At 44.0% G+C, this 21851-nt stretch overlaps 1 protein-coding gene across 10 annotated transcripts in view; it reads right to left on the bottom strand.

Annotated features, from left to right (window-relative positions):
- DLG2 (discs large MAGUK scaffold protein 2) overlaps positions 1–21851 on the bottom strand; it is a 1595452-nt gene that overhangs the window by 581306 nt on the left and 992295 nt on the right. For all 10 annotated transcript variants that reach the window (XM_059722034.1, XM_059721995.1, XM_059721996.1 and 7 more), the window contains one exon: positions 10111–10161. In XM_059722034.1, coding sequence (XP_059578017.1) covers positions 10111–10161 — 51 coding nt within the window. The remainder of the gene's footprint in view (positions 1–10110; positions 10162–21851) is intronic.

The raw sequence follows: 21851 nt of genomic DNA, 5'->3' as shown, positions 1-21851 counted from the left end.
TTAAAAGTTTCCAAATACAAATAAAATACCAAAGTACCTCTGACTGACTTGATATACTCTTTTAATACACCAAATGTTCACAGCAACTTAAAAGTTCCTATGTTAGCCCCTGGGCAACAGTTTCCACATAAAAAACTGCTACACCTCTCTGCAGCATGGCTTGTCCCAAGAATAAATATCTGTGTTGGTTACACTAGCTAATTCACTGAATCCAAGAGTGCTGCTCCAATACACACACACAAAATGCGCCAGAAACCACTAACATGCCTTACGCAAGTTATTAAAAGTGTCAAGAATATTTAGATCATAAAATACATAAAAAGAAGAAGAAAAAATTTACAGCATTAAAAAGAAATAGCGTCTTCCCTGGAGCACTTTAAATCCTCGAATGCAAACTACTGGCTTATATACCCTGAACTATTATCCGGTATGAATGCATGGGAGGGGACACTCATTCCTGCAGGCAATGACTGAGAGGAGGCCCTCAGAGGAGTTGTTTAAATGATGTGCTGAGGCACATGTTGATAAATCCAAGGAGCCCTGGTACTTACTTGACCCAGCTGTTGTCCACACCACGTTGTTAAGACATTTGGATTTAAAACTAAGTAACAGCATGAGACTGGATTTCTGGACAACCACCCAGAGGGAAATAAATATGAAGTATTATTTCAAGTTCTTTCCCCCAATCCTAGAGTGGCTATAAACCTTAACTATTAACAAAGTTTCCCTTGGTACTTGCATTGTTTTCACTTGGCTGTGTTTTGGGTGTAGTTTTACCAGGGGAATGCACAGTGGGTTGTTTTTTGTATTGAGAGAAATCCACAGGGTCCTTATACCACGAAGTTTTGGAATGAACACAGTCCTTTATGCAACAGGAAAGATGACAACATGAAGGCTGTCTTCTCTGTCAGTAGTTGCTCAGTGCAAAACCACATGCTTTGCTAAGACTGGCCATCCACTACAAAAACTCTTCTCTTTGGAAGTGTACATGCCCATTTGGAAGTATATTTAGAAGCCTTCCACTGTTTTCCAGTTCTCAGAGGGAATGCACGTAGAGGATTATGCTCTGTGCACGGAGACTTAGCTTCTGCCTCTAAGACCACAGCCCTGTGCTACAACGGCAGACCTTCTCATCTTCACCACCAACACGCTTTCTACTCATAGCTCCCGACAACAAGCAGAGGGACGACTATTTCATGCAACAAGGCAAGCTTGGTACTCATTCAAAGTCATCATTTAGCTTCTCAAGCTCCAACTTGGATTGATTCAATTTCAAACTCCAGATGCTGGATGGGGAGCAAGACCTCAAAGGCTACTGTTCTCTTTCTTTGCAGCAGCAAAACCATTCAACACGTTGAGAAGTGAAAGGCACTCTAACCCAGAGTTATCAAGGCAGGTGCCCAAAACAGCTCTGAACCACCCAATTATTTCAGCATGGCAGATTTTTCCTCACTGGATAAGAATGAAGAACCCGATTTTTTAGGTGGCTACTGATTGGCTTGGATAGTTAAATCAGGGAGCACCCTGCCTTGAGCAAGAGGGTGGAATACATGGCCTCGTGAGGTCACATAGTCCAGCCCTACTTTCCTATGATCCTACGATTGGGGGGCCCAACCTGAGATTTCACTGATATAAATGATTTTTCCATAAAGCACAAACCTTTGCAAAGAGTGTTTTGAACAATACTGATACGTGAAACTGTATTAATTACTATTGAAATCCTTGGCCAGGCGTGGCGTGTTTAAGTTGGAGAAAACGAGAATAAAGGAGGCAAGGGGGAGGAACATGATCGCAGTCTTCAAATATTTGAAAAGATGCCATAAAGGACATAGAGAAAAAATGTTTTCCCTTTCTGCTAAGGGCAAGATGTAAGACAATGAGTTGAAAGTAAAGTAGATTCAGGGAAAACTTCCTGCTTGTAAGATGATGGAAGAGGCAGCGGAGGGAAGCTCTGAAATCTCCTCTGGGTCCCTCCAAGGAGAGGCTGGCTTGCTATCCAGGATGGCTTATGAACAGCACATCCTTGAATGCTAGGAACGTGTGATTAGCCACAGACTGGACCACAAAACAAAACCATAATCTTCTGTAACTCCAAATCAGGACATGTGATCGGAGCTTGTGGGCATGTTACACCTTAATTTTTTAGGGGCTGCTCTGGTTTATTTACTGACATGCAATCATAGGCAGATTAACGCATGGGCTAGTGGGGCCTGTGCCCAGGGGCCCCTGCCAATCAGGGCCCCCCGACGCCTGGGTTTCCTTGGAAATGGCATGTTTCCTCTTGCAGGAGGGCAGCAGTCTAGCCTGCAAGGGGTTCTGTTTGGGGCAAGGCCAGGTCACAGTGCTGCGGTACCAGAAGTTCACCGAGTACAGTGCGCAACTCTGCTTGCTTGGCTGCGGCCTGGCTGCACCCACCTAGATGCGCAACTGCTGCCTCTGTGCTGCCCCCACGCCCTGCTGCTGTGCCCCTGTGCCCCAGGCACTGCTCCCCGCTGTCCCCACACGCCGCCTCCTAGGGAAGCCTCGGGGTTGGGAGCATGGTGCAGTGGAGAGGAGAAGTATCCTCTGTGTGATCAGCCAAGCGGCGGAGGAGGTGGGGGGCAGTGCATGTGTGTGTCCATGTGCATGATAGAGAGTGAGAGAGACAGAGAAAGAGAGAAAGAGAGAGTGTGTGTATTTGTGTGTTCATGGTAGGGAGGGAGAGAGAGAGAGAAAAAGAGAGAGAGAGAGAGAGAGTGTTTGTGTCTGCCTGTGCGTGTGCCCATGTGAGTGGCAGGGAGTGAGAGTGCCCCCAGGGCAACGGCAGAAAACGAAGAGCCGAGAGCCTGCAGCAGACAGCCCACATCCACCCTGCCCCTGCTGGGCTCTGCTCCTGCTGTGGTGGGGGGCAGGGAGGTGGGGAGCAGAGAGAAGAGGTGGGCATGTTCCTCCATCCCCACATGCAGATCCACCCTGCCCCCCCATGGGCATGGAGGCCCATCCTGCCCTTGGCAGCAGCAGCACCAGGAGGGGGCCTCCAATTTTGAGTTTGCCCAAGACCCCAGTACACCTTAATCTGCTTCTGCATGCAATGAATATTTATCACATACACATACACGTATGTCTGCATGCACAGGCTAAAGGGGGCAGGTAGACTTTAAAGTCACTGTTAAGCTGACCATATTTCCAAAAACAGGTTTATTTAGATTAGCATTTTTCTTTTGCTAACAAAACCACTTATCTGTACCATTATTCTTTCTGCATCATGGCATGCTGGGCTAACCAGACACTTGTGCTAAGTACACCCTCATGTGCTTACTAAGTCCACCCTCATGTCACAAGCCAGCTGGCAGGAAGGACTCACTCTGCTACATTTAATCTAAGTCCAAGTGTCTAAGAATAGATGCCATTCACTCCCACTAAGTAAACCTGCTGGGCCAGGTAAAGAAAAAAAAAGGGAATTTTAAATTGGAACCAAGTCAGAGAGCCCACAAGACTGAGTAAAACATCTAAAGAGCATACTTAAAGAAACACTTGGGAAACATTGTGCAGAACATACCATTTTTACCATTAGAAGCCTACTGGGGGCAGTCAGTCATCTGGTATTGAGTTATACCCCACACTTCACAAAGGAACCCAAAGCACATGGTCCAACAGCATACGCCTTATAATCTGGAAAATACTCATTTCTATCATTTCAACCATTCCTTGACCAAACCCCTCAAACCTGTTGTTTAATAGCTGCAACCAGAATAGATATACATCTGCCACCCTATGGGGTCCTTTTCCTACAAATATCAGATGAAAAGAAAATGCTAAAGCACTGAAACATCCTATCAGGTAGAAATTCTGATGTTTGAGCAGCTCTGCTTCTAATGCCAAGATAAGGCCTGTACCATACACATATTGAAAAAGAAAGAATGGACACACTAGATCAGGAAAAAAAACAATGACATGGTCTCAACTCAAACCCTGAATCCAACATGAACCATTTAATAGCTTGTTAAATGAGCCTATGAACTTTTTCTCCAACCTTCTTCAAGGTCCCTATCTCTGCAGCAAATAGTCTTGGAAGTTACAAGACAACAAGCCATTCTTGGCTTAGAAGTGTATAGTATTTGATATAAAGGGTAATTATTGCTGAGCTTCTCTGTAATAGTGACTACTATGTAACTGAGTGTGACATTGTGGTAGGAGGGGAGAAAACAAACAAAAAAATCTACCAGAGTAGCTTTTAACTTTAAAAGGGGAAAACTATAGAAAAATAAGGAAGCTAATTAGAACGAGGTTTAAAGGGTCATTGAAGAAGGTTAAAAACTTGCAAGCAACAAGAACACTGTATTGGAGACGCAGAGTAAATACATATCCCAAACTGGAAAAAAGAAACCAACATGGTTAGATGGCAGAGTGAAGGAAGCTATTAAAGGAAAAATGGCATTATGTAAAAAGTGGATGTCAAATCCAAACGAGGAAGATAAAAAAAAAAAGGTACAACTCTGGCAAGTCAAATATAAACCTGCAATAACATGAGCTAAAAAAAGAATTAGAAAAGAAACTTGCTAGAGACATAAAACGTAACATTAAATATGTATTTAAGTACATTAGAAGTAGAAATCCTGCCAGAGAATCAATAGGGGCATTGGATGATCAGAGTCTAAAAACCTTGCTAAAAGAGGACATGGCCACTGCCAAGAAACTAAATGAGTTCTTTACATCAGTCTTTACTATGAAAGATGTTGGGGAGATTCCCATACCAAAGCCATGCCTCCCAGAGGACAGTCCATAGAAAAATATCAGGCTTGCCGTATTGGGGGGAAGGGGAGTTCCCCTTCTGTGGAGCCTGCCTTCCTGGGCTGCTAATGGGCTGCCCATACAGTCTGCCTGCACAGCTCCTGAGCCGCACGGAGCCTGGTGCTTCACTCTGTGGCTGTAGGGTAGGAAACTAAAACTCCTCAGAGTTGTTTTACTTTGCTGCACCCCAAAGTCATTTGCTGCATCCAGAAGTCATTTAAGGTGCATTACGCTGCCGAATATGCTACAGTAGCTGGAATTAACACACAATACGCTGCCGAATGTTCAAGCAGCAATGCCATTAAAAAGTGTCATCTACAAACGGCCATAGAATGCAGTTTATCACTAAAAACAGCCTTGGTACTGGGGATATAAACATATAGGTTGTATATATTAGGGCTGTGTGAAGCTTTGGTCCCTGATTCAATTCAGCAGAGATTTGGCCCAATTTAGTGGCCGAATCTCTGAATCCAAATCAAATCAGAGGGCCCTTTAATCTCTCTGAATTGAATCAGAACCCTCCAAATCAATTTGGAGAGATTTGGAAAGATTTGGCGATTTGGACATAGACACAGCTTTAAATGTTTTTTCTACATACCTCTAGGTAGCAGGCAGCTTGTGAATACTGTGATGCTGGGGTAGATGGAGCATCCCACAGGAGCATGGGGGGCTCCCCAGCATGCTTGGCAGCAGACCCAGAAGTGGACCAGAACCACTTCTGCTCCACTTCCAGGTCTGTCGGAGAGCGCAGTGGTGTCTCCTGGGTCTAGGGGGGCACCCGGGGTCCCCCTGCAGCTGATCAGTGAGCCAGGGTGGGTGCAGGGGGCCCCCCATGCACTCCCCAGGAGACCCAGAAGTGGACCGGAAGTAGTCCACTTCCACCCCAGCATTGTAGCATCCACAAGCTGCACCTGGTACTTCGAGATATGTAAAAGAACATTTAAAGATACGTCTATGGCCAAATCACTGATTCTCCATATCAGCATCGAATCAGGGACAGTGATCTGACTCAACAAATCGAATCACTGTCCCCAGTTCAGGCCAAATCCGAATTGAATAGGGCCTGCACCACACACTCCTACTATATATCTATTCATTTATATAAACCTATATGTTTATATCCCCAGTAGCAATGCTGTTGGTGCAGAGGTGTTAGTCTTCCAGTGCTTTATGCCTTCAGACGTGTATCTAAACAGAAGCCAGTGGTCTCTCAATATATATATTGAGAGGTTGCGTATATGTATCTCCAGAGATCCCAGGGATCCATTTCTGGTATTTCTGGATCTATTCATCCTACTGGCTTCCGTTTAGATACATGTTTGAAGACATAAAGCAGTAGAAGACTAATACCACTGCACTAATGCAAGTCATTGTGTATAGCATTTCCTTTTTATGGTGTCTTTTTTATTATGGAAGCTAAAGCAAGGTAATGGCTTATTTTAAGGAATACTGTTTAAGTGTGTTTTGGGCACTGCAGTTTATCGCAACCTGCCAAACACTATATCACTCCTGAATCTATTTTATTTCCATAACTTAGCAGAGAAACGCCGATGCTTTCCAAAATGGCTGTAGAACTTAAAATCATATTTTCCTTTTAAAAAGCAGTTGTTTGATTCTCAATATAACATTAATGGGCATTCGTTTCAAATATAACGTACTCAGACCTGGCAGACCTGGAAGTGGACTGGAGGTGCTTCTGGTTCACTTCCAGGTCTGCTGCTGAGTGCGCTGGGGAGTCCCCCACGCTTCTGTGGAAGACTCCATGCGCCCCAGCATTGCAGCATTCATGAGCCGCCTGCTACCTAGAGGCAAGTAGAAAAAACATTTAAAGCTGCATCTATGTCTGAATCTTTCTGAACCTCTCCGAATCGATTCAGAGGGTTTTGATTTGATTCAGAGAGATTAAAGAGTCCTCTGATTCAGTTCAGATTTGGAGATTTGGCCACCGAATCGGGCTGAATCTCTGCTGAATCGTATCAGGGACCAAAGCTTTGCACAGCCCTAGTGGTTAGCTGGGAAGGTTCTACAGTTCTGCCAGTCTCAAAACGTTATTACGTGTCTTGTGATATATGGCATTTTGCTTGAAATTGTAATTCCAGAATTCATCAGAATCTTAGCTATCAAGAGCATCAAAAATTAAAAAATAATTAAAAATAAGTTCCTGACATTCACAAGAGAGAAACATTTGAAAATAGGATCCAATAGGATCCAAAATAAACTCTAATATATAAATACTAGAAGGCAGACAAATAGTGTTCTTCCCATTTTAAGTCAATCATTTTGATGGGGAGCAAATTCTGATGGTCGAAACTCAAGCTTAGCAATGTAGTCTCTTTGTGTTCCCATGGATTTATGGTACATACAAAGAAAGATGACATTGTACTTGAATCATCCAGAGGACACAGCAAGATTGACAGTATTAGAGACTTCTGGAGTCTGGGCAAGGCTTTGACTTAATCATTACCTGACCTCTATCCTTTGAATTATGTTACAATTAGCAAAGCAGGGAGGAAAGAAAGCTCAAAGAGATGGAGATCCATTTTATCATTTTACCTGACATTTCTTAATTACTTTGTATTTATGATTTCAGGACAAATGAGCAAGCTGGCAATTGTAAGGTTTGGGAAAGTACTGTAAATGAGGGAAATATCTAATGACATATAGGAACATAAGAACAAGATTACTAAACCAAAATGGGAATCTGATTTGCTACTGTTTGCTATTGATGCAACAGTTTTTAGTATATCAGTATAGTTCAAGTTATGCTAATAGTAAAGCACTAACTTAGGAAGCTTGTTTAGCGTTGCCATTAAATAAATGGAGAAGATTTTCCAATCTAATTTCTAGGGGTCTTTGTAGAAGAAAATGGGTAATTAATGTGAAGTACTTCTCTTCTGAAAATGCTTTCACTCTGACATAAACATGTAACAGCTATCTGAAGGCAGTAACTAGTATTTTATACCTCACACAAAACTGACATACAGATCCTTTATCTTTCCAGTTTCCTAGAAATAACAATGATGTGTGTGACAGAACATTTCAAGCAGTAAAAGCAAGTAACCATGGACTCCGCTGCTGAAAGAAAGCAATCCATTATAAGCTGTGTGCAAAAGCTTATCAAACATCATTCTAAATGAAACACTGGTATTATAATTTGAATGATCAATTATCTATGCTACTTCAAATAAGTACTGCTGATGCAAATATGCTAGTTTCCATAGCATGTATACTGATAACTTTATACTTCTATTAAATATAGAGCAGTACTCAAAAATATTACCCAGGAGGCATGTGTTCTGTTCAATGACCTTTGGCAATTCTATAATGAACAGCTAGACATGCCTGAATAGTTAGAAAGACAGTAGATAAAAAGTGCTTGTAACCATTAGATTTTATACGTTGTGATGGTTCTCAGACAGACACTATCTTTCCTCTAATAAACAGATGCAATGGTTTTTTATAAAGCATATAAGATAACAGATTCAAGTTTAAGCTTGTGCGCTTTAATGTGAAAAAGTAATTAAATTCATATTCCTGCACAATTAAATCTACAATATGCAGCAATGCAAAGACACATTTAATCCGAGTATTTATTTAACAATCTTTTGTTACCTCACAGACATTTGTACATGTGGCATCATTACCATATATGATTAATCAGGACTTCATCAATGTAAAATTAAATAAATTTCAGGTTACCAGATAATTCATGAAATTCTGTATTGACAATATTGCACATATTAGTAATCTGTGCCAAGTAGTATATTACAAAGGTCAGACTCTCTTGTTCACAAGACATACTGTCAATCTAGTCTTGGTCTTGTGCTGAATGAGCTCATAGCTTGCTTCTGCTGTCCAAATAAAATAACTGTGCATTCAGGAAACTAAACACAAGTCAGTAAAACCACCACCGAGACTAGGAAGACCTGATGCAAAATAACTCCTAAGCTTAGATTTTTCTAGTACTGTTCAATCCATACATAACCATGAAGCAACCTCCTATATTACCCCAGATGAAATATAACATTGCTGACTACTACTTCTATCATGCTGTTGGACTGTTGCAGCACCAGAAACAGCATGTCACAGAACAAATCAAGAATCCAGAACCATCCACCCCACACAGAAACATGTGCCCAAGTTGTAATAATCAGCTTTGACTGCGAGGGATTGCCTTATTTTTTTCCAATCATGCACACACACAAGTCAGGGGTTAAGTAGAGACAGTCAAAAGGCCTGAGGCTAAATCAATTCAGTCTTTGTGGGTTAGTCTAAGCTACGTAGATTGAACTGATAAGCAAGTGAACAGACATTCACGCTGTATTCCAGAAATACAGCCACATGCCTGTGGTGGCTTAGGCCAGAAGCTGGGGGACACTAGAACATGCCTCCCTGCTCAGCTGGAACAGACAGCTTGGGCCAAAGCAGCTTTGGGTGCAAAGCATCCTGGGATGCTGGGAGACTGTGAGTTAACTTGAATCTGGAGGGGACAGAAGTTCAGTAAACCGATTTAACCTAAATCAGTTAAGTCTGACACTATATCCATCCAAGTTTATCTTGAACTAGTATCAGCTTTTTTTAAAGCAGTTTATGCACACTGAACTTTTGTTGTGTTACAGATTTGAACCGGTTTCCAATCACTTATACCAGTTTGTGTGTAATTTCTGTCCCTAGCCCGGGAGACTAAAATTGAGAACAGCTTTCCACACATCTGATTTGCAAAATGCAAATAAATAAATGTCTCCACATCTGAGTTTGATAGTCCTTTCCTAGTGCTGCACACTGGGCTCCTATACATGTGCATGGAGCTTGCTCTGACATGCTAGAAATCCAGCATGTCAGAGCAGACTCAATTAACTGAGTCTGCAGGAGCGTGGAAATTAACCCACTCCAGCAGCCTCTAGCGTCATGTGTATTAGTGTCCTCATGCTGAAAAATGGCAGCAGGGTGCTTTGAATAAAGCTCGTTTGACACATTACACTCGGGTACTTTTAATTAGTGCAGCTTGCTAATTAAAGTGCCTGCTCCCCCTTCCCCCCACGCCTCCCAAAGCATGTGTAAAAATGCTCCATGGTCACAACAGACTAGGGAAAAGCATTCTGGATTCTGTTGTGTAAATGTCTAGACCGGACCTAAATTATAAACTGTGAAAGGCTGATCCCAGTGCACCCCTAGCCCACAGGACAAAGCCTAAAGTCCTTCTTCAGAATAGACATTTAATTTGACTAAAGAACCTATGATTTGGCCTTTAACACTATTTATTTTATTAGTAATAATTGCATTATTTTTCTAACAGAAAAACAAGTTTTCATTAGTTTCTGTAATAAAGTTCAAACTTACCCTCTCCAATGTAATTTCTTCAAATTCATATTCAATTTCTGTTCCGTTGACCTAAAAAACCATGTAAGAGAAAAATCCATTTCAATGCACATGAAATGCAATCAGGGAATAAACCATACATTTTACTTATGCTCTGTACAAATGTGTCTCATTAATTTATCAGAGTGCAGTTTTTCAAACGACTGGCTGAGCTGTATATGCCTTTTAACATACAGATTGACCCTATTCCCATTGATTAAAATGGTGAACAATCAAGCTTAGAACACTCAACTGATGTCAATGAAAGTTTTGTTCCTGGACAACTTCCAAGGTAGACTGCACTGACACAAATGTGTATCATTTGAGGGTTTTCTGAAAAATCTTCTTTGTGGACTTTGCACAAATATTTAAGCAACTTCTAAGCTATATATTTCCATAGCAAATGTAGAAGATAAAAAATGGTCTAATTCCTATATCCAACTAGCACTTAAGTAGCTATATAATTGCAGTTTTTGGCACTTATGCACAACATAGATTCCACACAGCTATGTTCACTCTATGCTACCCTTCTGCACATGTTCAGTATAACGCCTGCATAGGCACCTGAGCAAAATCAGAATAAAATCACTTACCAGGTAAGTCCCAAAACTTTACTCACAGAAAAAAAATATGACTATCTGGTGCGCCAGGAGGAGGGATGGGAAGTGACTAAGAGGAGAGGGACTTCTAACTTAATAGCTCAGTGGCTAGGTCACTTGCCCAGAGGAAAAGAGGGATTCTAGATTCCCCTCCCCAAGTGCATTTCCTGCTTCCTAGCAATGTGCTCTAACCACTAGGACACAGTGTGTGTTGCCCAAAGCTAGCCTCCCAGGAACCATGAAGGGGATGATATGTGGAGCCAAGAAGAAGGTAGCTGTGTGAAAGGGATACCATTTGGTGGGGGGAAGATTTTCCGAACGCCGTTCATCCATTTTATCCCGTGAATATAAAGTGCCAGGTGCAGTGGATCAGCTTCAAGAGGAGGGTTGGGGAGTGCAATGGGAAAGACTGCCAGCAAATTTCTTTACTTCCTATATTTGCTGTTTGGATATAACTAGAAGACACAAAGTTTTCAAATGACTGCCAAGATAACCTGGCAACTTTCTAGTATGCAGGTATTTATGATATGAAAAATACCATTATGTTTACAAGTATACCAAGCAAAAAAGCTTTCCAATTTTACTACAAACTATTTCAATAGTTTACCTGGCCTTCCTCAAAATAGTGTGTGTTTTATTGATCTTTGAACTATGCAAGTATCTGAGCTGTTTCAGTATTTGTTTTTAAATGAATATGGATGTTTTATCATTTAAGAGCCATGACTTGGTAAATCATGAAAACAATATGGCAGTACCACCTAAGCAACCCCCTATCAAAAAAAAGAAAAATGAGGCTCAAACCCCCCCCCAAAGAAAATAAAACTCAGCTCCGAAAAATAAAATGCTTCAAGATGCACAGTGCATTATTTCTTGTTTATAGAGAAACATTTAATGTTTGTTCTTGTTACGTGACCTAAGTTACTAATTACACTACAGTGTGTTAAACATCGATAGTAGGGGAAACATTCATATAAAACTTTTGTATTCAGCACTTTAATGGTCTCCATATAAAGAGATTATTTTACAACTACATAGGCAGCATGCTGATGTTAGAGGGATTATAACTATTCATAGGATTTTTTGTCCTTGCTTGCTAATGATAATAAAATCAAAGCTGTCTGCATGCCTCCATTTTCATGAGTTTTTTCTTTTATCTTAGGCAGGTGGAGAAGTCTGATCTATGTCTTCAATTTTTCAGTCTTGCTCTGTAAGGCTTTTCTTTGCTTCGCTGCTTAAAATCACTTGTCCTTTGCATTGAAATCTTATTAATTCAGCAAAACAGGGGGAATGAGAATTTGAAAAGCAAACAACTCTTTGTATAAAAATGAAAAGACAACAATCCCCAATCTGAAGAGCCAACCAACATCTGCACACAAACAGGATTCTTATGACAGCCTAAGGGTATTTTGTTTCACTATCCACAATCACAAAAAAGATGTTCAGTTTTGACTTTCCATAGAACAATATTCTTATTACCGATATCAGGACTTGTAAAAATGAGACATGGGGAAATACAAGGTTACTTTCAATTTAAATCCTTTGCTTGGTAATATCTTTCTCACACACACACATCTTTACTTACAGCCACCAATTAATGTCTCATTTTAATGCCTGATCACAAAGAAACTAATGTAAGTAGACATCTCATTCCTCATACGGAAGCTGACAAAATGACAATGGCGTATCATCCTGTTTATCTGGAGGTGCTGATCTCTTATTTTATACTTAGCTCTTTGGGGTAGGGACTGTCTTTTAGTTCTGTTTGTCAGTACCTACCACACGAGGGTCCTGCGATGTGAATGAAGTTCCTAAGTACTGTCGTGATAGGAACAACACCACACAATTAACCATGTTCTGCACATGCATCAGCACATGCCAACAACTTAGCTGATGATAACTATGGGAAGAAGAATCGTAGGATAATAGAAAATGAGGGTTGGAAGGGACCTCAGGAGGTCACATCTAGTCCAACCCCTGGCTCAAAGCAGGACCAGCCCCAACTAGATCATTCCAGCCACGGCTTTCTCGAGTCGGGCATTAAAACCCTCCAAGGATGGTAATTCCACCACCCCTCTAGGCAACCTAAACCTCCCTTGCTGCAAGTTGAGCCCATTGCTCCTTGTTCTGTTATCTGCCACCACGGAGAACAGTCTAGCTCAGTGGTGGGCAAAATGGTGGATGTGGCTGGCAGCCAGACTCCATTTCCCAGCAGCCCTCACCCGTGTTGCTGTGGGTGGTTTCCACGGAGACCCCAGGAGCAGCAGGGTCATGAGAGCGTAGGGCCAGGGTTTCCAGGGAGATCAGCCCCAGCAGCACTGGCAGGGCAAGTGGTTGGGCAGAGACATACTCCCAGGCTGGGATCTTGCGGCAGTGACAGTGTGGTCCGGAGCCAGGGCAGAGCTGCAATCCACTGCCTCTGCCCCAGATCCGTACCAGGCTCTCACTGCCGCAAGATCCTGGCCCCAGAGCAGCTCCCCGTCCTGCCACGCACCATGCCAGTGCTGCAGGGACCGGTCTCCATGGAAACCCTGGCCCCGTGCTCTCACGGCTCTGCTCCTCCTGCGGTCCAACTGGCTGCAGCAACATGGGCAGGGGCTACTGGGAAATGCAATCTGCCCGTGGGCAAGACTTAGCCCAGCTCTGGTCTTGAAGACTCATAGATTCATAGATGCTAGGGTCGGAAGGGACCTCAATAGATCATTGAGTCCGACCCCCTGCATAGGCAGGAAAGAGTGCTGGGTCTAGATGACCCCAGCTAGATGCCTATCCAACCTCCTCTTGAAGACTTGAAGAACTTGAAGACTTGGTCTAGCTCCATCCTCTTTGGAACCACCCTTCAGGTACTTGAAGGCTGCTATTCAATCCTCCCTTGGTCTTCTCTTCTGCAGACTAAATAAACCCAGTTCCTTCAGCCTCTCCTCAGAAGTCATGTGTCCCAGCCCTCTAACCATTTTTGTTGCCCTCTGTTGGACTCCCTCCATTTTGTCCACATTTTTCCGTAGTGGGGGCCCCAAAACTAGACACACTGCTCCATGTGGCCTCACCTGTGCCGAATAGAGGGGAATAATCACTTCCCTCAATCTGCTGGCAATGCTTCTACCAAGTATGCCAGGATGCTGTTAGCTTTCTTCACAACAAGGGCACGTTATTGGCTCATATTCAGCTTACTCACCACTGTGACCCCAGGTCCTTTTCTGCAGAGCTGCTGCTTAGCCAGTCAGCTCCCAGCCTGGAGCAGTGCATGGGATTGTGCCGTGCTAAGTGCAGGACTTTGTACTTGTCCTTGTTGAACCTTATGGGTGCGTCCACACATGCAGGCACGTGCACTTGCAGCAATTCAAACAGAAGCGGTGCAAAATTTGAGCCAGGTCTTTTTGCCTTAGCGCATGTGCCCGGACATGCAATTTGGTATGGGGCAAATAGTGCCAGTTGGGGCAAAATAACCCTGCCTGGCTCCTCCCAGATCTGCAGCCAAGGGGAGCTAGAGGCTGGGGCCAGCACCTGTACTCACCCCAGAAGTATAAAAACCTACCCTGTGCTGGCCCCAGCAGAATAAAAAGCTGCCCTGTCAAGTAGCTCAAGGCTACTCGCTACCCCTTGTGCCAGCTGGACTGCTGAAGCAGCCCTGAGAGTTCCCTGCACCCTCTACCAATGCAGCAGTCTGGCAGTGGGGGCTGCTGCCCGGCTGTGACCTGCTGCCACCTGCGACAGTATGTGGCCCCAAGGCTGCATGCCTGTCAGACCCAGATGGGGACTGCAGGGGCATTAGAGAAATCTGTACCTTTGGGCCAGCTGCCAGTGGGCTGTGGCAGCACAGTTGGCCTTTGTGCAGCCCTACTTCCACGTGTGCCATCGCCCAGCTATCTGGACAGCTACAGCCCAGAAGATGTTCTCAGTGTGGTGGCCTGCTTTGAATTGTCAAAGCATGTCTCCCTGGCCCCAGGTGGCCAGGAGGTCAGCCATCTCTACCTGGGTCCTGGGTGCCAGCTCTGAGCAGGCTGCCCTGCATGGGTCCTGCCACTTGCCTCACTAGCAGGAATTCTGGTGATGCCTATTTAAAAACTGCAAAATCTCTGATAAAAAGATCCCAAAGTCACTCTTTAAAATATCCCCAAATCCATGTTCTTCCACAAGTAAAACAAAAGACCACTACACACACCCATATATATACATATATATATATATAGAGAGAGAGAGAGAGAGAGATAGAGAGAGAGGGAGATTAAATCAGTTGAGCAATGTTTTATTGATATATTTACAATTTTAAAGCAATTTGGAAGCCTACCAGTGCCTCTATCATTATAATAAAATCAATTCTAAATATCTGTAGTTTGGCATTGTCTTTTGGCTTTTTTGTCATAGAAAAATCAGAACCGCCCCTACCCTCTTCACTCACCAAGATGTGCAGCGCTGAGCATCACTGATATGCCATTACTCTGCCCCTGCCCTTGCCCCTTGCTCTCAACCCACAGCCTCCTCCCTGCCCAGTCCCCTCACTTCTGACCCACAGGGCCATGGGCTTGTGGGGGTCACTTGGGGATGTGGGGTTTGTGGGTGGGTGGATTGTGAGGGGACTGTGGGTGTGGGTAGGCACATCAGGAGGGGTGGGTGTCCTACCCCTTGCAGGGCGCAGCCCTTCCCACACACCTCCCAGACTGCTCCCCCACAGTCCCTCAACAGGAGCCAAAGTCCACCAACAGGGACCACAGCACCCCCCCCCAAAGTCCCCCAACAGGGGCCCATAGCCCCTCAACAGGGGTTATTGTCCCCTCCCCTGCAGGGTCCATGTGCCCCCTGCCCAGGCCCTGCTCCTGCTCCCTCCCCCAGCCCCCCAATCATTTCCCTTCCCAGTCACAGGCCCTGATTCCTGCCCCACCTGGCCCCAACATCCCTACACTCACCAGCTGCAGCAGCGGCTGTTGGGGCCACTGGGGTCTCATGGCATAGCCCCCCTTGCATGGCACAGGTGCAGCCTAGCTTGGCAGGGTGCTGTAGGCTGTGGGGCAGTTCAGGGCCACTGGGGCTGAGTGGCGTTGGCCCCGGGTGACAGCCAGAGCAGCCCTGAGTGGATAGATAGCATGTGGTGCTGAGCAGTGCCCTGCCAAGCTGAGCCGCACCCGCACGATGCACCAGCGGGAGCACGGTGCCAGGCAGCCGGGACCAGTCCCTGCTGTCCCACACCACATGGGAGGGCTGTGCCATGAGGCTCCAAGCACCCTGATCACCGCTGTCACTGCTGATAAGTTTGGGCCATGTGGGTGGGGGGGGGAGGGGGCTGGGCGGGGAAGCTATTGGGGAGCTGGTGAGAGCAGGGGAAATGAGGGGAGTGCTGGGGACAGCAGGGGAAACAAATCAGGGAGCAGGGGAAATGAGGGGAGAACTGGCTAGGTCAGGGGAAATGAAGGGATAGCTAGGGAAGCAATCAGGAAACTGAGGAAAAGAAGCGGGGGAGCAAGTGAGAAGCCTTCCCCCACCCCCCAGCCCCATATTTACCTAGCATGAAACCAGATCCAGGTCCCTGCAGCCTGCACTGCTTCTTGCCTCTCATGGGCAGGCAGTGCGCTTCAGCACCAGGGCAAGGGCCACCTATAGGGATGCTCTGGCTGGCTACCAGAGCATCTCTGTGGAAGACCCGAGCTTCCGGTTGCCTCAGGGCAGAGTCAGAGACCATGCCCTGCCCTGAGCTGCAAATCTGCAGTGTGGGGAATGCTTTTTTTGTTCCCACACATGCGTCTTTCAGCATCTCAAAGGGGTTTGACATGCTGCAAGAGGCAAAGAGGCATGTGCATGCTTGCCTGGACATATCCCATGAAATTTCTTTTGGTCCAATCCTCCAATTTGTCTCTGAATCCTAGACCAACCGCCCAACATAACTATTACTCCCCCAACTTGGGCTCATCTGCAAGCTTGCTGAGGGACCACTACATCTCCTTTTCCAGGTCACTGATGAAAATATTGAACAAAACCAGTCCCAGGACCAACCCCTGGGATACTCTACTTGATACTGGCTGCCGACTAGACATTGAGCCATTGAGTACTACCCTCTGAGCCTTATGATCCAGCTTGTTTTTAACTACCTTACAGTCTATTCATCCAACCCACACTTCCTTAGCTTGCTTGCAAGAATGTTGTAGGAGACCTTATCAAAAGTCTTGTTAAAGTCAAGAAATATGACATCCACTGGTCACCCTGCATCCACAGAGCCAATCATCATAAAAGGCAATCAAGTTGGTCAAGCATGACTTGCCCTTGGTGAATCCATGGTAACTGTTCCTAATCACCTTCCTCTCCTCCAAGTGCTTACAAATGAATTCCTTGAGGATCTGCTCCATGATTTTTCCAGAGACTAAGATGAGGCTGATTGGTCTGTAGTTCCCTGGATCCTCCTTTTTCCCTTTCTTAAATATGGACACTATGTTTGCCCTTTTCCAATCATCTGGGACCTCTCCAAATAGCCGTGAGTTTTCAAAAATGAATGCCAGAGGCTCTGTAATCACATCAGCCGATTCCCTCAGCACCCTCAGGTGCATCCCAGCCAGCCCCATGGACTGCTACACATCCAGTGTTTCTAAATAGTCCCTAACTGGTTCTTTTGCTGCTGTTGGCTGCTCACTTAGTTCTGAAACTGCTGCCTGGTGCAGTAGTCTGGAAGGTGACCTTGCCTGTTAATACCAAGGTGAAAAGACATTAAGCCTTTTCTACATTATCTGTCACTAGGTTGCCTCCCTGGTTTAATAAATGACCTACCCTTTCCCTGAATCTCCTCTTGTTGCTGTCATACTTGTAGAAACCCTTCTTGTTACCCTTCATGTCCCTTTCTAGCTGCAACGCCAATTGCATGCCCAAGCAATACTCTTATACTTTATTATAAAAGAATTGTAGAGATGATCATTGCAGTTGTTTGGGGGTGGGTTTTTTTAGTAATATATTCTAGAAATGTGGTGAGGCTTTTCACAGAACTATTCTTAACTTTGAGTTGAATTCACCAAACAGTTGCATCTTGGGGAAAAAATGTCAGGGCTAGCCACAAAACTACTGGAAGAAGAAGTGGTAGTTCTCTTTTACTCAAAGGCACTGTGGTTAGGACATTCACATGGGATCATTGCCTACACTGCCTAATGGGGTTTAAAATATATCTGACACTTCCCAAAAGTACCCTAGTCACCAGGCTTTAGGGTATTTTGAAGCAAGTTCGTGCGGGAGTGCTCCCAATCTGTCCAGTTGATGCTGTTACACTTTGAATAAGTAAACATTGCAAAGACAATACCTACTTAAAAGTGGCCTACAACTTAGTAAATGAGAACTTGGATAGCACACTGCGCCATAATCTCCAAAGACCAGATGTTCATAAAAATATCTCCAACTTCAACACTACTTCCACACAGGCAAAGACTGGGCAGATAAAATTAAAGAGCAACTTATATCCAAGTTTGAAATTTAAAAATCGAACAGACAAATCCTTTGTGTTGCTATGAGGCTCTGAATAGAGCTAAATGAGATAATCCATGTCATATGGAAGAATAATGAAAACCTGCATTATCCATTAAGAATCTCTGGCAGATAATTTTTAAAATGTACACCCCCATTGTGGAGATCATTCCAAAGGAATGCAAGCATGAAAGCATGTAGGTTACTGGAATGCATTAGCACCCACGTGCGTGCATTAAGGGAACCAAACGTTTTGGTCCTCTATTCATAAAATATCAAATAATTATGTCTAATTAAACCTTAGTCCATTAATATTATTCATTTATGTTACAGAAGTGCCCAAGCTTCAAGCATAAAAGCACAAAGTCCTTTCTCCAGAGAGCTTATATTGCAACAGAGCCACCTAAATCTATTTATCAGCTATACCAGTATTACCAGGCCATGTTTCAGAAGAAAAAAAACTCTGTATTTCCTATGTAGTATGCCTAGGGTCCATCAGTGCACCTATGGTCCATCAGTGCGATTAGTTCACCACCCTGCACAGATGGAGTATAAGTTATGTTAATTAAATTCATATCCAGGCTCTAGGTGTCAGTGTTAAATTTCAGGTCATGATGAAGCCCTTTCTGTTGCTGGAAGATTGCCCCCAAATGCATAGTTTGAAAATGGCTATTCTTGGTGAAAAGATTTATCGTATAATGATTCTGGGTTCCATCGTTCAACACATGCTATCAATAGTCATCAAAACAGCTGTTGGGAACCCTAGAAGATACAATCTGTCATTCTAATAAGGTATTTATGCTAAAAAAGGTTGGTCCTTAAAACTGATATGAGCAGGAGGGACTAATGAACAGCTAACGAGCAGTTTTACAGAATGAGTTAGATATGGAAGGGTTCAAACTCCTCACTTGGTAATAGAAATATGAAGTGAGGTCAGCCTCACGAAAGCTCATACCATACACCTCTGATTTAGTCTATGAGGTACAAATCTACCCTCCCTTCTACCGTTGCTTCAGACTAACATGGCTAACTACCTCTCTGCTCAAAGAGATGATACTAGACTTTGCTTCTTTCCTCAAAAAAAGGTATTTCCATATTTTAGCATAGTTTCCCATTTACTATGGCTTAAAAAAGGACTGAAATAATCAGGTAAAACTTGACTTTTATTCTCTCATTAGGAATTAGCATTGTATAATAACTATATAGTTGCTTCCCTAAGTCTATGAGAATGAATTCCTACACACAGATCATAGTTCACTTGAAATGCTGCTTTAAATTTATACATATGTATCATTTCATAATGCATGTGAAATCTAGTACTGTATTTATTCAAGTAGACGATGAATTTTTTCCACCATTTAACTTGGGGGAAAAAAGCCTCCCACCTTACAATCAAGCACAAGGTGGCAGGGGGCAGAGGTTAGGGCTTGAGCCGGAGCCACAGCTGCTGCCTCCCCCACCACCACACTGCCTCTGCATACACAGCCACTCCTCCTACGCAGCCCCCAGGCTTCCCACCATGCCACTTCTCCTTTCTCCTCGTCTGCCTCACTCCTCCTTACCTTTGCTCCATGCCAGTAGGCTCTGTCCTTGCTGCAACCTGAAGCATGGAGCATGTGCTCCAGCCTGGCTCTGTAACAACAGTGCCAGCTCCACGCAGCTGCTATGGGGCCAGGCTCAAGCCATCCTCCGTGCCCCAGGCTGCAGCAGGGACAGAGACTGCTGGCAAAAATCAAAGGTAACCAGGGAAGGGTGGAGAGGCAGGCAAGGGGAGCCTTGGGGGGAAGGGGGTGGAGACAGGAGGAAGGGGGTGCAGGCACCCAAGCATGGGAGATGGGCAGAAGCAGCATGGAGGGAAAGAGGGGGGAAAGAGGAAGGGGGATCAGGGCACCCTGAGGCTGTAGGCACAATGTGGGTAAGTAGGGGAAGGACAGGTAGCAAGGGTCAAGCTGTCTGCCTCTCACTGCCCGTTCCAGTACCTGGACACTGCCTGCCCCCAACCACCTGCCTGCCTACTGCCTTACTCCTGTCTCCCACTGCCCCCACTGCCTGCCCTCTTATGGCCCCCCATCACTTGCACTACACCACATGCCCCCTACTGCCCCCCTCATCATCTCTCCCCCTACCACCTGAGTAGTGGGGGGGGGGGCAGGGCAAATTTAAGATGATCTTTCAATAATTAGATTCATACATGAAAAATGATAATAAATTCCATGCAGACAGGGGATTAAATATCAATAAATATATTAATTCTAATACATTTTCCATGTATGGAATCTAATTCTTGGGAGGTTGTCTTAAATTCAGGATCACCTTTTATTTAAGTAAATACGGTATTTGTGCTGCACTTCTGCATTGGCAAAATGATCCTAGCTGTGTGACATTAGACAGAGATGTTTATACTTATCCAGACATACACGCTAGTTTTCTTATTTTGCCAATCCACTGGAGCAAAGTAAAGATGGCAGAGGGCAGGGTATATTTACACCTTATAGACTAACTAAATCAGAGCTGTAGAGCATAAACTTTCAGAAGCAGAGGGCTTACTCCATCAGATGCTTTACCAAAGCAACTAAACCTCTGATTTAGTCTATGACTAAAAACAGATGCCTTCCTTCCACCCCCCTCTATCCTCTTCCCAGGAAGAAACATTTTATCCCTGCAGTCATTTAGATGTCCACTTTCAATGCCCTGGGATAAATCCTAAAAGAAAGTACACAGGATAAAGAAATACTAACAGTGTATCCCACAACAACAAAAAGTGCATCTGAATAGTTACCCTGGGACTGCATCAGTGAATTAATGACAGAAAAGCGGCAATGCATTCAGTGGCTTGCTAAACCCTGAGCAGAAGGGTGACATGTGTCCCAGAACGGGTGAGTACGTTTCTGTTCTGGGACAAACACAGGCACAACTTGTCCGGGGACAAATGCAATTTCTGTTCCTGGCCTACAGGGTGGGTGTACATCTACCTTGCCTTCTGCCTGTCTCCAGCCTAACACTACTAACTAGCTCTGCACAAATTAAAGATGCCATTGTGATAGTACCATGAATCAGAGAGTCATATCAAAATGCATATAAAAGCACTCTTTGAAATTTATACAATGGTAATAACCTGTTTAGCCTCTTATACCTAGGAAGATTAGTGTATGAAAAACGTCCTTCTATAAAAACTGACATAATCAAAGCCTCCTTTTATATTTAGTCTTTTTTTTCTATAAATTAGTGTTGACCAAGCATGAAAGCATCTGTGGACCTTTCCTACAGATGCAAATTCATTTTAATGATATTTAATGTGACATTATTTTTCAACTGTAAGCACTGATAAGAAAAGTAAAGTAGACCTCAACCCTTGATTTCACTCTCAGGTGTCATTTTCTTTCTTTTGGTAGTGGGGGTCTCATTAGCTGTCTTTCTACCCAGTTCTTGACAGATGGCAAAACAGCCAAATTCAAGTTAGAAAAAGGAAGTTAGGCCACGTTTATTCTTCAAAGTTTCCCTGCTCTATAGAAAATGAGAAAAGTCCTCTTGTATTTCACAGTTCTTGCTGGCAGCATCAAAGCCGTTTATGAACAGAATTTAAAAATCCTTCACAATTTCTGCTGGTAAATCAATAAATCCAGAAATCTTTCTTCATTTGTCCCTTCACCATCTCCTCATGTACATTACTAATTCAGTCATTTTGAGAACTCCTTT

The sequence above is a fragment of the Alligator mississippiensis genome, chromosome 1, assembly GCF_030867095.1.
Source record: "Alligator mississippiensis isolate rAllMis1 chromosome 1, rAllMis1, whole genome shotgun sequence".
In the NCBI taxonomy this organism is placed as follows: domain Eukaryota; kingdom Metazoa; phylum Chordata; order Crocodylia; family Alligatoridae; genus Alligator; species Alligator mississippiensis.
Note: the sequence above shows the minus strand (reverse complement) of the source record. Positions and strands in the feature narration are given on the sequence as shown.